At 50.3% G+C, this 15,458-nt stretch overlaps 5 protein-coding genes across 5 annotated transcripts; 4 read left to right on the top strand and 1 right to left on the bottom strand.

The window, feature by feature from the left end:
• Positions 1-65: 65 nt before the first annotated feature.
• On the top strand, positions 66-1,216 carry EI90DRAFT_3231074 (uncharacterized protein; the record flags this gene model as incomplete). The annotated part of the gene is made up of 5 exons (XM_039066500.1): positions 66-377; positions 443-523; positions 575-657; positions 800-936; positions 1,068-1,216. Coding segments are annotated over 5 exons (762 nt in total), but the record flags the coding sequence as incomplete, so codon positions are not given.
• A 1,081-nt stretch (positions 1,217-2,297) lies between these two features.
• Positions 2,298-4,372, top strand: EI90DRAFT_3231078 (uncharacterized protein; the record flags this gene model as incomplete). The annotated part of the gene is made up of 8 exons (XM_039066501.1): positions 2,298-2,532; positions 2,601-2,971; positions 3,074-3,330; positions 3,441-3,447; positions 3,476-3,664; positions 3,688-3,817; positions 3,959-4,071; positions 4,217-4,372. The coding sequence occupies 8 exons, from the start codon at positions 2,298-2,300 to the stop codon at positions 4,370-4,372; spliced, it is 1,458 nt and encodes a 485-aa protein (XP_038912604.1).
• A 490-nt stretch (positions 4,373-4,862) lies between these two features.
• EI90DRAFT_3156699 (uncharacterized protein) lies at positions 4,863-7,276 on the top strand (the record flags this gene model as incomplete). The annotated part of the gene is made up of 6 exons (XM_039066070.1): positions 4,863-5,374; positions 5,431-5,760; positions 5,816-5,961; positions 6,321-6,397; positions 6,457-6,829; positions 6,996-7,276. The coding sequence occupies exons 1-6, from the start codon at positions 4,956-4,958 to the stop codon at positions 7,274-7,276; spliced, it is 1,626 nt and encodes a 541-aa protein (XP_038912605.1). The 5' UTR covers positions 4,863-4,955.
• A 3,909-nt stretch (positions 7,277-11,185) lies between these two features.
• Positions 11,186-12,080, top strand: EI90DRAFT_3071054 (uncharacterized protein). The gene is made up of 2 exons (XM_039061270.1): positions 11,186-11,433; positions 11,499-12,080. Exon 2 carries the CDS (start codon positions 11,655-11,657, stop codon positions 12,054-12,056), a length of 402 nt encoding a protein of 133 aa, XP_038912606.1. The 5' UTR covers positions 11,186-11,433; positions 11,499-11,654; the 3' UTR covers positions 12,057-12,080.
• A 142-nt stretch (positions 12,081-12,222) lies between these two features.
• EI90DRAFT_2930900 (uncharacterized protein) lies at positions 12,223-14,721 on the bottom strand (the record flags this gene model as incomplete). The annotated part of the gene is made up of 9 exons (XM_039055030.1): positions 12,223-12,845; positions 12,906-13,036; positions 13,099-13,286; positions 13,352-13,543; positions 13,630-13,799; positions 13,856-13,883; positions 13,934-14,119; positions 14,214-14,359; positions 14,436-14,721. 9 exons carry the CDS (start codon positions 14,719-14,721, stop codon positions 12,223-12,225), a joined length of 1,950 nt encoding a protein of 649 aa, XP_038912607.1.
• Positions 14,722-15,458: the final 737 nt, after the last annotated feature.

The following is a 15,458-nucleotide window of genomic DNA, read 5'->3' on the forward strand; positions in this document are numbered from 1 at the left end:
CTGAGTCGCCTTTGTCCGATCACTTGTCTCTACCAGTTACAACATCGGACTCGAACTCCTCTGCTGGTTCATTACCAGGCCCTCATTTTTCCCTAACGATTACTGCGCCGTCTGGGATCAGTTATGAGCCAACATATTCAGATGAAGAAGGCGACCATATGCGTGAGGACGACACTGGCAAGAAGAGCTTCGACTTCACCGGTGAACTTAACCGTCTGAATCAAGGTGGTGTGCGACTCAGCTTCGTAGAGCAGTTGGAAGAGGCTTTCAAGACACCGCAAGTATTCCTTTCTGATTCTGGCTCTGCGTCAGAGTCGCACGCAATTTCCCCTGTCTCACTGGACTGGGAGCTCCCCGTGGAACCTAAGGCCAACCTCGTGAGTCCTTGTTTAGACATGCGTTTTGGTTTGGGATGGTATTTGATGCATAATTTTCGATGCAGAATCGAACTGGGGAGCTGAATGGAGGCTTCCAGTTTGGCAAGCCAACAACGCCGTTAAACATCACCGTTCCCCCAATGAAGGTATTTTCACTCAACCATGCATCAAACATTTCATCTGTAATGCATTTTTAGGGACTTCACTCTCGCACAAACACTGAGACGAGTAACTTAAGTGCTCACGAAATTGAGCTTCTCGAAGATTTGGATGCTTCAATGTGTGCCTTGGTGACATTAAACCTTTCCCTCGTCCACCCTCGTCCTCCCAAAATAAAGGGAGCGCTGTATCTCATTGGAATCTGATACGGAGTCCAAGCAGGAGGCTAGATTCTCAGTCACATACTGTGCCCCATCCCATAGTGGCCACAGTCGTGGAGAATCCGTAATGAGCATTTCATCTCTTGGATCCATTATCGATTCAGGTGTATCTGATCCGTTCGGATACTGGGATGAAATAGCTGGTCCTCAAATCCCATTGCCCCCTGCTCCGTCGTTAGGTCATTCCCACAGCGACTCACTAGCAAGCATCCCTTCAATGTCCAGTCTCGGCCGAATCATCAAGCCTGCAGACGCAATCCCTTTGGCTACACGACCACTGATAACGGTCATTCATGAAGCATCTCTCAAGCTACCGACTTCTCTCTGAACGTTGATGACTCCAATCCCAGGGAGCGAAAGGCAAAGGGCAGAAAATCGACGGATTCTGAGAAATCGCAATTCTATTTTCAGAGCAGGCCTCCTCCGCTGTCGTTACTGGTGCAGTGGCAGAAGGTTTAAACACGATGAATACAAAGTCTTCATCCACCGCCGAGCCCATGTTTGTCGGAAGATGGAAGGGTAGTTTCTCTGCTCAACGATGATGTTAATAATGCTGCTGTCGTTCATTTGGGTCTGGCCCCGACGACCGCTAATGGTACTCCTTCGGCTACACCTACATCTGGCGCCCCTCATCACCATCAAGTATCCCTTAAATCACCCTTGTTCACTCAGCGATGGGCACTCCAACCACGACGTCTTCTGCGGCAGCTGCCGCAGGACATACACTGCCTCTGCGCCTGCACAATCATCCATTCAACATCAGCAACTCCTCTCCCCTGCCACCCCAACCACAAACCAAACTTCCCTTGTTCCACAACCACCACAACCACACGCTTTACCAAATGGAGGAACCGGTCATGCCACTGCGACCGAGACGAAGCGTAATCATGTTTGCACGACGTGCTCCAAGGCGTTTACCACCAGTGGACATCTTGCCGTCACACCTGCGTCCACACGGGCGAAAGGAATCACAAATGCCCTTTCCCAGGTTGTGAAACAAGATGTTCGAGGCAAAATAACTTGCAGCAACAGTGAGTATGACCTTTCCACTTGTGTGTGTGCGCTTGTACTGGGGCATTTCTGACCAATGTGTTTTTCTTTATCCCACTAGATCTCAACGACCAATCTCGTGACTATGACTACTTCTCTTCCCTGACGATCCATCGACCTACATATCTGCGGCCTGGTCTTGCTTCCGTTTACCCACGCATGCCACTCTCCATCAAACCAAAAAAAACTCACTCTCATCCTGACATCCCTATTCCGTGCCAAACACGTTTGTCTCTGCATCAATCTGTTCATCGATCGTTCTCATACGAAATACTTCTTTCCCTTTTCCCTCTTCATTTACCTTTCACCCACACCCATTCGACTATCAGTCTGGCCCCCATAACCACATACACACCACCTGGATATTAAATGGAGTGATACCCTTTCCTCTAAAATAGTTTCCGCATTCATCTTTCTCCTCGATCCCGACGAACTTCCCACAACAAACGAGCTCAAATGGCAGTTGCTAATGCCGCATTAGCAACCTATGATGAACAATGATGCCAACTTGATGAATCGGGGTGCCAATGGGAGTGTGATTCGAGCAACGACGAAGAGGGATAGGGAGATTTATACCCCTACCCCTCCCGCTAGTCCTGATGGTGCTACGGGGTTGGGTGGTTCGTATGGAACTGGAGGCGCTGGAAATGGGGGGAGTATAACACTTCATCTGGTTTCTGAAAGGGCTGGGGGTGATCCGTATCCGGGACATGGAGCAACATATGGTGCAATGTCTTCTCTCATGGTGTTGGTGCCACCACTACCACTGGTGTCAGTGTTGGAGTTGCCGTAGGCGGATATGGTGTCCCTATGAGCAATGGGAAGGGAATGAATGGGTATGGCATCTATGGCGGGCAGACGGAGGGGCCTGTGGTATTGTTTTCACCAACAGATTACCCTCAACCTCCCCAACCGCATTCGCATTCACATCCCCATTCAAGTGGAAGTGAGGGCCATAGAGAAGCTGGTAACCCTTCCTCGAGCTACCCTTCTCCTTTGAGTCATTCTGGAACTGGTGCCGGTGGGAACGGTGTGAATGGGACCAGTGGAACTACCGGCGGCGCACACCCTGGAATACATCATTCTAATTCTTATGCTTCTCATCATTTGAGCACGCATGATTCGCCATATCACTCTGCTGTTAACATTAATTCTGGATCTCACGTAAGTCACTTCATTTTCTACGATTTTCCCTCTTCTTCGATGCGCTGGCTTTGCTTCTCTTTCCGAACCATGGTTCCATTGTATTGACAACCATCGCTCCAGACACTCCCCCCTGGCTCCGCATCAGAGTCGCCCACGGAGGTTCGCACCCAGACTCACTCTGCCGGCTATCCGGACAGTTTGGCATATGCCATTCCATCGTCGGGCCATTCCCACAGCAGCTCACTAGCAAGTATCCCTTCAATGTCCAGTCTCGGCCGGATCATCAAGCCCAGCAGACGTAATCCCTTTGGTTACGCAGCCACTGTTCCACCTCCACCTCCACTTCCTCCTCGACTCATCATCCCCATGTGCGAATGGTGTGCCTCAGCGACTGCCTTCGAGCGACATCTCATGTATTCATGGACTCAACCCCATCTAATGATGAACTCGGTTTTGACGTGATGCCGGACCCCTCCAACATCATAAGTGCTACTGTATGTGTCCGTTTTGGATATTCCGCAGGCGGACGGATGGACTGTAGAGCAACATGACGACCCTCACATTCTCCCGCAAGCTCGCTCGCCAGATCTCACTGATCCTTCCCTCTCACCACCCATTCCCTATTTCGGTGCTAAACTGGACACATCCATTCTTCACCCTCTCCTGCCCTATCCCTCGTCACCTCCTCATGTCGCTCTCGACTCTATCAAGGTGACTGCATGAACGGCACAAAGGCACTGCAAAAGAATGATAGGGAGACAAAACCCCGCGCCAGCATTGATTCCGAAAAGGAGTGCGAGAAAAAGAAGTGGACTATAGGCTTAGGAAAGGACAGCAAAGACAAAGAGAAGCAAGGCCGAGGCAGTAAGTGCTATTTGGGCACTCGCATGTTAATCCACCCTTTCGTTAACCCCCCATATTAGCCACTGTCGCTGGTACACAGACATCGAGCATCTTGCAAGGGTCGTCTCAACCGGCTTCGATCTCATCCGCGTCCATACTCAGTCCGACCACCCCATATCTTTCCCCCGACTCAGCTCATGCCGCCTGCGCCTCGTCTTGCTTCGCTGACGGAGTACTTGCGGCAGCCCAGCCTAGCGGTGCTGCATGAGAGTACAGTGAGTGTGGCGCGCTCTTTCTCCATCTCTTTCTTTTTTGTCTTTTCTCTTGCTGACAATTGATCTCTGCCGTTCCCCAGGACTGTGGCCATCCCGGACATGCTGTATCTCCCTCGCCCATAACATCCCATCCTCGCCATTTCAGATGAAGCTGATGGCATTGGATTCGCTTGTGGGCTTTCAAACGCCGTCCCATCCCATTTGGAAGAGTGGTTGGGGGAACATGCAAATCACACGCACGGCCACGGCAGCTCCGCTCACCAGCTTTGTCCCCCACTGGGACTGCACAATTCCTTCTTAAGGGACCCAAGCAAAACCGTGGTGGATCTCTTGCTGTGCAACCGATGCACTCAGTTCGCTCCATGGCCAGAATAGGTGGTTGGGGTCGCAATTCTCCTGCAACTTCATGGAGTCCAAGTGGGAGGCTAGATTCTTGGTGATGGACTGTGCCCCAGTCATGGAGAATCTGTAATGAGCATGTCATCTCTTGGATTCATTATTGACTCAGGTGTATCTGATCCGTTCGGATACAAGGATGAAATATCTGGTCCTCAAATCCCATTTCCCCCTGCTCCGTTGTCAGGCCATTCCATAGTCTTCATGTAGATAGTAACATAACTGTGTGTGGTGTGTGCGACTCGTTCAAGGATGCCCACCCTATCGCCAACCTGTCAATGTCAACCCGCTTCAGGCAATTGATGCATCTTTGATGGATAGTGAAATCCTCGTTGGACTCCGGCTGCCCCAATGGTATGAAAGGATTAAGGGATGCAATCCCTGGGTGCTGTGTCCCTCACTATCAGCCTGTGCTTTGATGTGACACGTGAAACTCGGTGCCGACGCTGGCTCATAACTGCCCATCCATCCTAGTACTTTCACCCACTATGCCCAAAGTTAAGAAGGGATGTCATCTGCTGAAGCATGCAACTTCAAATGTGCGGAAGAAGCTGGCTCCGCACTCTGAGCTGGGGTCAGGCCCCACTTCTGCACTGGAATTGATAGATACACACCTCCAGTCCACTTCCACGCAACGGAACTATAGCTCAGCAATAACCAATGCCAAGAAGTGGTTGGAAGAGAATTGCCTCAAGTACAGTAACCCACTGTTGTCATCCCCTGAGGATCCAAATCCGGAGGCATATCTCTTTCAACACAAGGATGCTCTCCTTGCCTTCGACAAACCTGTGGAAATTACTGCCAAACTACTGGCTGCATACATCACATTCCGCGCTACTGATCAGAACAAGTCTGTCTCAACTGTAGACATACTCCGCTCCGCATTCAAGTGGCACTTCAGGAAACTGTGAGTAGCAACATAAAATTTACGAAGTGAAGTGATCATTTCTGATTCCCCTCTAGAGGATTTGAGGGCACTTGGCATCCGCACCCTTATCCTGAAAAGTGCCAGGGAAACCCATGTGAATCCAGTCTGATCATTGACCTTGTCAAATCTGTGAAGAATTTGCGCGCATCTGAGGGAACTATCCGGAATCATGCAAGGGCAATCCAGATTAGCGACATTAAGGCTATTCAGGCTGTCACTGCTACTCAATGTCCTCCAGACCTGATTAGCAAGGCTCTTGACCCTAGTATTCCCAGCAAGTCCTTCACCCTTAAACAACGTGACAACATCCGCTCCCACCTCATGTTGTGTACACTAACATCTTTGGGCTGGACTCTATGGACAAGGTACCTACATCTCTGCTGTACCAACCCTTTATTCATATTTCAACTTTCAACATAGGAATGAAGAGCTCACTTCAATCCTTATTCAGCATCTTGATTGGGGACACGAGGAAGTCAGTCACAACCTTCCACACCTGCGCATCACCCTGGTTAACCGCAAGGGCTGGCAAAAACAGAACCATAGTGATGAGTCTGGCTGCCAAGGTAAACTAAATCCAGTGGCCATCAGTCTATTGCTGGTCTGAGTCCGAGTTTATAGGGACACGGTATAATATCTATCCCCTCTATGGCATGGACACATTTTCCCAGCATGACGGACCCAATGTGACTCCGGAGCTTGATGCATATTGCCATGTGAGGCACTGGACTCAGTTTCTTTCTCTGCGATATTGCAGTGGAAAACCCTTGAAGCCTCACTATCCCCTCTTTCCCTCCTGCTCCCACCGTTCTCATGACATTCACTGGAATTCAACGCTCTCAACCACCACCGTTAATGATCTTCTTGCCTATTATGGAAGGCAAGCGCAACTGGAAACTGACAGACTGACATCACACTGCTTCAGGCATGGTGGTCTTCAGTACTGGTTTGCTCTTGCACCGGTTTTCAGAAGGTGGCCACTTCATCAGTGCCAGTGGTGGGGTGGGTGGGCACCTGGAGAAAATGTGAGTCTACACCGTTATCTCATCCACATTCCCAAGGCTCTCACAATATTCCAGCCATCTACACTCCTCAAATATGCTATGGATATGCTGATCACCACAGAAACAAACTATGGCGACTCACTTGCCCCGGTTCACATTGACAACTTAGAGTCTCAAAATGGAGCGATGTCGCAACTCAAAGCAATGACTGCAGAAGAAGCCCGCTCTCAGTTTGGCCACCTGGGTGAATACATGGGCCGTTTTGAGGAACGCATGGGCCGGTATGAGGAACACATGCACCACTTCAGGCATGGGCTCCGAAGCATTGATGACAGATTTGCTTCATTCCAAGTCTCACTGGATCAACTCAGGCACACGATAGGCTATCTTATTCCTCCTCACCCTGTTGCCTTCCACCACCATGTTACTGGTATGTCTGCTCAGTAATGGATCATACGTCCCTAACAGTTCAGCCAGGAGGACCCACTCAGTCAATGTGGCCACAGCCAACCTTACCCAGTGCTGCTCCCCCCCTTCCCCCCCCGGCCCCGTCGCTTCCTCTCCACTTGCCCAGTCTCTATCCCACCCTCCATCAGGCTCCAGTCGGCCCCAGGAGCACCACGATGATGATGGCCGACCCGCTCCGGGTGCTGAGCACACCACCATTCCCCCAGTCCGCACACTTAAGGATGCCATTAAACAATGGCTGCATGGGGATGAGAATGAGCTCCGAGTGCCACTGAAGAACTGGAAGCGGGAATGGTACACTGGCAAGCACTCGAGCACACATGGAGTGACATATGGCAAGCACCGTCGTGTTGGCCAGAAATATGATGAGTCTGTAGTCTCTTCCTTCTCTTCTCCTTTTGGTGACTAAATATCCACTAACACTAACACTTCCCCACTGTACAGAATGGGTGAGGCGGAGTTCCTGAAACACTATGGACTGAAGATGAGCGACAATTTCGGTACTGCACTTGAAAAGATTGGAGTGGAAGGGAAAAGAGACGGCACCATCAAGAGTCGTAAGAGTGGAAAATTACACCACTGAATGTACCTAAGTGTCATTTCACAATGATTATATTGCTCTTCCCAGTCAGATCACACATACCATTCGCGAGAGATCAGCGAAGAGATCTGTGCATGGCTAGAAAACCTCACGGCCCATACATCCTCTGAAAACCATCCGTTGGAGACGGGACCGACAGTGTCCGAAAGCGCTCGAGTAGGAAAACCCAGGGGATATTTTTGCTGATTTTTGTATCGTTTTCTCCCGGGGCCGACAAAGACATTCGCGAAATATCAGCGAGAGAATTCGGGCACGGCCAGGGAATCTCACGGCCCATGCCTCTCTCAAAACTCATCCGTTGGGGACGTGACCGGTGGCGTCCGAAAGCCCTCGAGTAGGGGATTCCAATGAATATTTTCGTCGATTTTTATCGTCGGTTTTCCTTCCTCAATGGTGGACAAAGACATTCGCGAAAAATCAGCGAGAAAATCCGGGCATGGCTAGGAAATCTCACGGCGCGTACCTGGCTCAAAAACCATCTGTTGGGGACGTGACTGATGGCATCCGAAAGCACTCCAGTAGGGGATTCCAATAGATATTTTCGTCGATTTCCATCGTCGGTTTGCTCCCATGGTGGACAAAGACATTCGCGAAAAATCAGTGAGAAAATCCGGGAATGGCTAGGAAATCTCATGGCGCGTACCTGGCTCAAAAACCAACCGTTGGGGACGGGACCGATGGTATCTGAAAGCGTTCGAGCAGGGTAACCCAGTGGGAAATTTCACCGAATTTTTGTCATCGCTTTCTACTGGACTGGAGGTCGACAAAGACGCTCACGGAAAATGAGCAAAAAAAAAAATCCAGGCACGGATAGTAACATCTCACCGTATGACTCAAAAACCATCCATTCGAGAGCGGGGCTCGAGTCGAGCAGAATGGGATCGACGACGACGGCGGCGGCGAAGCGTCAGAAAGGGGCCGTGCGCGCAATTTGCATGTTCTCCCAACCGCTCCTCCAAATGGGACGGCACGGCCCACGAGCGAATCCAACGCCATCAGCTTTGTCCGAAACCGCGAGGATGGGATGTTGTGGGCGAGGGAGATACAGCACGTTCGGGGAGCGGGGGAGGGGATGGCTACAGCCCAGCCCTGGGGAACGGCAGAGATCGATCGTCAGTGAGAGAAAAAACAAAAAAAAAAAAAAGGTAATGGAGAAAGGGAAAGAAAGAGTGCACCGCACTCACTTGTCTTCACTCTCGTGCTGCCGCAAGTACTTACTCCGTCAGTGAGGCGAGGCCAGGCGCAGGCGGCATGAGCTGGTGAGCGGAGCTGGCCGTGGCCGTGCATTCTGCAACGAGAACGTGACTGCAACGTGACCGTGAAGATTGAATATTGGTTGGTGGGGGGCCTCGACGATGGATGTCAGTCGAGGGGGAGTTCTGCTACCACAGCGAACACCCGGCACGGGCCTAAACCTTCACGCGGTGCCCCTGTTTAAAACTAATTAGGCCTCTAACATCTGAAGGGAGGATGACGTGGCCACCGTGGTAATGCCAATCAACCGCAACCCCATAAGCCCAGAGCCGCACTGGCTGGAGAGATGCAAGAGCATGGGTGCATGTCCCGCCGTCAAGCCAACCCTTCCTTTTTCTTCTCACCACTACCTTTTTGGGATGACGAGCGCGACAGTGGCAACGCCAATGGTGACCTCCGTAAGCCCAGACGGGACTGGCCAGAGGACTGTGGGTTCAAGTCCCACCGTCACCCCAACCCTTCCTTCTTTTTCTCTTCTCCACTACCTTTTGGGTTGGTGAGGTGCAATAGTAGTAGCGCCAATGGTAGCCTCCATAAGTCCATGGGCAGGCCGGAGGAGTGCAGGTTCAAGTCCTGCCATCACCCCAACACCCTTCCGATTCATCTTTCTCTCCACTACCTCTTAGTGATGAGGCGCGATAGTGGTAGCGCCAACGATAGCCCCATATGCCGACAAAAAGTTGACTGCAAGGAATGCAGGTTCAAGTCCTGCTGTCACCCCAACACTTTCATTTCTCTCCACTACCCTTTCTACCAAAGGCCTATCTGCCACATGCCTTTATTCAACAAGCATGAGCAAGATGCCACCAACACCCATCGCCTTTCGCTGCCACTGGAACATTCACCAGCCTACCGTGACATAAACCCGTGAAAGCACCCTCCAACTCACCCACCCGCAAGAACCGCGCACTCAAACATTGACTTAACCATAGGCACACAGCAGCAAAACATGCGACCCCAACACTGGGGGTCGCGTGTCCTTTTCTTTGGCTCTATACAACCTCTTCCCACCTCCATTCTCCCTCACCCGTTGTTCAATCTCAGTGCAGGGGTCGCATGCCCCTTTATGTGTTATTGTTTCATCTCACTTTATTCTCCTTCACACCATTGATTACTCGATGTCTCATACTTCCTAGGTCACACAAATTCCTTTCTTCACATCCTTATGTTCTCCAAACTTTTTTCACCCGAGTCACTATAGTACGGCATATGCCGATAGGCACGGTTACGTACTTTAAAATGAATACATCCATCCATCCATTGGTTGGTGGGGGGGGAGGGAGAGAGCAAGGAAGGGGAGAAAGCCGAAATCGAACCAAACGAAGAAACGTGACAGGAGCTGGCAGGTGATTTGAATTTTGGGGATGCGAAATAATGAATGGCGGAAAGGGCCGGGTTACATGGGTCCATATGGGGAAACACCCAAAAAAAAAATCCCAACGGAAGCAAACCAGCCCACCACGGCACGGACCGAATGAATCCATCCATCCGTTTCGGGCTCAGGTTTGGATCCGGATCCTTAAATTCCGAGATACAAGTTTTGATGATAAAATCCTCATGCAGGATTTTAGATAACCTGGGACCCTAATCCTGTCACGGAAAATCTTACCCCTTGCCAAGATTTTCCACGAAATCCTCACATCTGCATGATTTTGTCATGGAATCTTTTCCCTCAGTGTGATGTTGGGTTTATTGTACTTAGGTGTCATCTTTCGCTCGCTAGTTTAACGACGTTGCGGTCGGGCCATACTACATTTTGCCCCAGTCTGAGGAGCGAAGTAAATCCTCGCTTTTCATGGTACTCTGAAGATCAATCCATGTAAGCATGCCTCCTGCATCGTGACAAGCTCAGCCTTTCTGTTATAGACTCCCCATTGGCGTCGCACGTACCCTTCCAAAGCTCAGGACCTTCTGCAACCCAAGTTAGCGTCTAATGCTGCCCCACCACTGACAGTATATATACATCGGTCAAGTCATCTCCTTCAATCCCTACTGTGCTCTCGCCTTGTACCACCTCACTTATCCTGACTGCGTCTGGGAGCGGGGACTCTACACCCCTGACTGTTGAAGTATCAGGTGGCCAGCCTCAGGATGAATCCATGATAGATGCAACTCAAGAGGGTCAGATGAAAACGAAATCACTGGGGCTTCCTTTGCACGCCGTGACTTCGAGCGATATTCCTCAATCAAGTACTTGGACTCCATTTGTGTCTGCAAGTCCCGAATGCGCACACTATGTACCAATCACAGATACAGATTCCTTGCAGAAGGGAGTCGCGAAATTTCTCTCAACCGCTGCGGGCATTTCATCGAATCCCACCTCACTCCAAGACTCACTGATCCCTTCAATAGCTGTGATCAGGGATTTGCACCTTCCCCTCTTCTGATGCAGTGCCCTCCCAGTCATCTGATTTAGGCGTCATCTGCATCCCTGGAGTGGGTCCACTCACCTCTGCGAAGTTAACTGCTGGGATGGGACCGTCGGTAGAGCCATCGTCCGACTTGGCTCATCCCTGTGAACCAAGTCAAGAGCATCCTACCCAAGCCGTAACATCTACTGTGCCCGGGGAGAACAGTGACACTATAGCGCACGCAGACGTCATCATTGGAGTCAAATGCAAGTAATGTGCGACCACCAATAGAAATGCCATCCATCACATCAGAATTCCAAGATCCTTCAGCTGAGGATCAGTCGAATTCTGTCGTTCGTGGTGAATCAATCCCACACGGGAAGGACGTAGCAATTACTGAGGCTGACAACCAATCCCTCCTGAAGGTGACGGAGCGTTCTGAAGCTGGGGTACAGACGATCGAAAAAACTGTCTCCCATCTATCCGTTCAGACGGCCGCGAGTGCACGATTTACAGGGGATGCTTGTATTCAAACGGAGCCTGGGCCAATCAAGGAGAATCCCATCGATGTCGCCGCGCTAATGGAAGAACTCCGCCAAGTTAAATCGGATCATGAAGCAGCATTGGGCCAACTAAGAAGAACTCACTTGAACGAGCTAGCAGAGAGGGATGCGGAGCTTGAACATCAGAGACTCGGCGATGAAGAGAAACTTGCAGCGGTCACAATGGAGCTCGAACAACTTCGACCTGCTTTGAAAGGGAAAGATGACGAACTTGGACAACAACGAAAGGAGCACGCAGAACGTATTGCGAAGCTTGAGGAGATCGAAACGCGGAAGATCGAAGCTTTGGCAGCCCAATTCCCTACTGCGTCAAAGTTGCTCATCACTGCTTATATTCGTCTGGAGTGTCTTGGGAAGCGCAAGCGTGAGGACCTGGATGGCGGCAAAGTGGTTCGGCTGAAGGATCGACCAACTCTTTAACTATATGTTCGTACATTAGTCGCATACTATTTATTCTTTATTTCCTACAGTATGGGGTATAATTCTTATCCCACAATCGATCAAGCACGTATTCCCGTCACATTATCAGTGCCACTCATCCGACTATCCTACCGTACTCGTCTTGGTCCCGTTCAGCGTGGGTGAATCATTCCACCATTGTCCCACCTCCAGCATTTACACGAGCCTGAAACGCGTCACTTCGCTCAACCCTCCTCCATGCACCAACCTCCCTTCCCAAATCAACCAACATCTTCCAAATAGCATTACCCACATCTCCGCCCTCCTTCCCGCATCCAATCTCAAGTTCCTTCCGAGCACGCGTGAGGACTTGAACGGCTAGATGAATCCTGTCTATACCCCTAGGTATCCGTGACCAGCTATCACCCGACCCAAATTCAGAACTGTCCTCAACTTGGTCTTCGCTTCCAGACGAGCTCGAAGGTGGCATATCAGGAGAGACATCCACACAAAGCAATTTCCCCAACTCAGCAAGCGCCACACCCCTAACAGGATGTCCGAGCGCAAACACCCTGTCATCACAAACGCCGCTGACAACACAAGCAGCCGCACGACACGTTTCATCTACTTTTGTATCACGAGATGCCTGTTCTTTCAAAGATTTGGGTTCTGGGAGAGATGCAAGCTCGTGGATTAGCAAAGCTACGTGAAGTCGAGAGAGTTCTAGGAGGGGGTGCGAAGACTTGTGAAGTGGGTATGGTGCGAGGGCAGCTTGGGAACTTGCAGTGTACCTGATAGCTTTCGGAGGGTCTTGTGTGATCGAAGATAGCCTCGTCAACAAGATGGCTATCTAATGAGGGGATGGCGTACCTGAGAACTCGAATCTTCTCGCTTTCTGGAGAGCTTCGTGTGAGACGTCCAGAGCGTCATAAAACTTGGTTGAGTCAACGACAAGACTGGTTCCACACGCTCCGCACGAAACGACACCCTTCAATAACCGACTCTCACTCCCTGTAAAAAGCCCGAACGTAAAACAAAGCATCATTCACCAGGACAATATGACTTACCATAAGCAAACCCTGTGAGTGTGTTGCATCGGGAACAATGCAAGCTTTCCCTTGGATCCGGGGGACTCGAATCGCTCAAGTACCCGACGCACGCTTCACAGGTGCAATCGAACAAGTAACCTTCTTTCAATTCACGTAATCTTACGGGTGTAGGTTGCGAAATGTCAATGTAAGAGGCAAGAATCTGCGAGCGACAATGATGGCGAAATCAGATTCTGAGATGATCAGCGGCAGGGATCGTGTGCGAACCTGTTCCCCAGGAGCAATAGGTCGAAGGGCGATGACCTCGGCCTTCTTAACTGCGTTTGATCTCGATTCCGTCGGAAATACAATAACGGCGTTCGGCCGGCACGAATGATTGATCAACGCAATGAGTGGCGATACGAATACTCCGATCGGAGAAAGCGTCGGCGTTGTCAGCGTCACGGAGTTCGTTGTGAACTACCGTATTGATCACGTAGCAGGTGCGTGTAAATTTTTTTCAATGACCAAAAGTACGGAATACAGGAATACAGGAAACGGCGCACCTTTGACAAGATGTCCACAAAATCGCGAGGAGAATCAATTCCGAAGCGCCTCAGGGTCCCACTTGAGCCAAATGCCTCTTCTTCATCAGTGCCGAGGTAGACAGCCAGTGCATGACCAAAATTTGTGAGGGTCTTATGAGCTGGAGAAGTCGGCGAAAATTTGGTCCGATCTACCAAATCATCGACGTAAGGATTTTCTTCCAAGAGAACACAGCTTTGGACGCACTTGATTGCATTTGAAACACTTCTTGAGACTTCACATTGAGTCAGTATCATCGATAGAGATGGAGCGTGGAGCACGCACCCATGCGCTCAATAACCCTGCTTTCCCCATCAGCCAAAGTAACCTGGCCAGTCCCCGTACAGCGTCGTTGGGCAAAGGCAAAGAGTCCGGGCGCTCTTCATCCGCGGAGTCATTTGCCGAGGCTCTCCACCTCCGGATGGCTTGACATTCTTCTTTGTGGAGTTTCCAATCATTTTTTTGACAAAACTAGAAGAAGTACCAAAAAAAAAACAACGCCATGATGACATACGATCTGAGTAATCTAGTAATTTAATTTAGTGGAAAATGTGTATTGACGCACTGCACTATCGTACCAAATGACTTTACAGTCGCTACACCGTTTGAGTTTGCTCGGATCTGACTCATTGCTGCAGTATGTGCAACAAGCTGATAGATAATTCGTCGAAATGGAATGAACGTGTGGAGCCGCCGAGAATAGCACGGATCCTACATGAATCCGTCAGTGGCGTCATTGTAATGTTCTCCACGTCGCATGTAATCTTCGACTCACCTGGGGCGTAACCTATCGCTGCATTTCTGGACACGTACAGACCCCTTCCAACGTTCTTGGCTGCACGTATCTCTACGTTGGGTGGAAGATCTTTGAACATCCCAGGATTGATCTTCACCAGATTGGCTTCGTTGAGCTTGACATCCTCAGTTGGTGACAGCGCCCCCGACGATTGCACATCCACCACCGAGGACGCCCGCTGGGGTTCATCGGACCATCCGGGTGATCCATGGGCAGGACGAGAAGGACTGGGCTTCAGTCGTTGCTGTCGAGCCCTCTGTAAATCTGAGAAACTCATGAGGCGTCAAAGACGAATTCTTTCCTCTCTCTCAAGCCAAAATTCCCACGGGGTGATGTTTAAGATCGAACGATATTCCCACGCCTTAGCACCTAAATAAAGCTACAATGGACTTAGGCAGGTTACCCTCTATCAGAATAACTTGACGGAAACTGCACTACAATGGGTGAGAGAAAAGGGTCTGGGATCATGGCTGTGAAAGGTTTCGGTCATCAAGTTTTAAGAGATGGGCCAGTTGTGAGGAACAAGCTGGACCCATTCCTTGTTCATGCATGGTCTGGCTCGTGATCATGATGTTACAGCCTGTTCGAACACCATGCATGATGTCGCCAAAGGGCTGGATCGGAAAGCTTGCTCCGGCATTCATTGTGCTTCCTGCCACTGAAACCTCCGTGTACGGTTGGACTGACCAAGAGTGGATAACGTACCCTATCGTACCGTTTCTGGTTCCTTGCTGCTTCTTTGAGTCTTCTGGGGGTTGACGCTTCCAGACGACCAAGTATTGACCTTCTTCTACATAATAGACTCAGAGCTCCATGGAAGAAACCCGTTTCTTCCCGGACACCATCAGAACGCGTCCAAGTGGCAGGAGAACCAAGAGGCATATTAAAATTTTCAACTTTGCGTTGTTCCTGCATCCATCCATTATATCGCGGAACACAGAGCAGAATTACCCTTTGGTTCTTCTCTAGCTTTGACTAGGAATCTGTTGAGGAAGAAAGGTCCGTTCTGTGACG

Source organism: Cantharellus anzutake (genome assembly GCF_015039405.1).
Source record: "Cantharellus anzutake strain C23 chromosome Unknown EI90scaffold_48, whole genome shotgun sequence".
NCBI classification, from domain to species: Eukaryota; Fungi; Basidiomycota; class Agaricomycetes; order Cantharellales; family Hydnaceae; genus Cantharellus; species Cantharellus anzutake.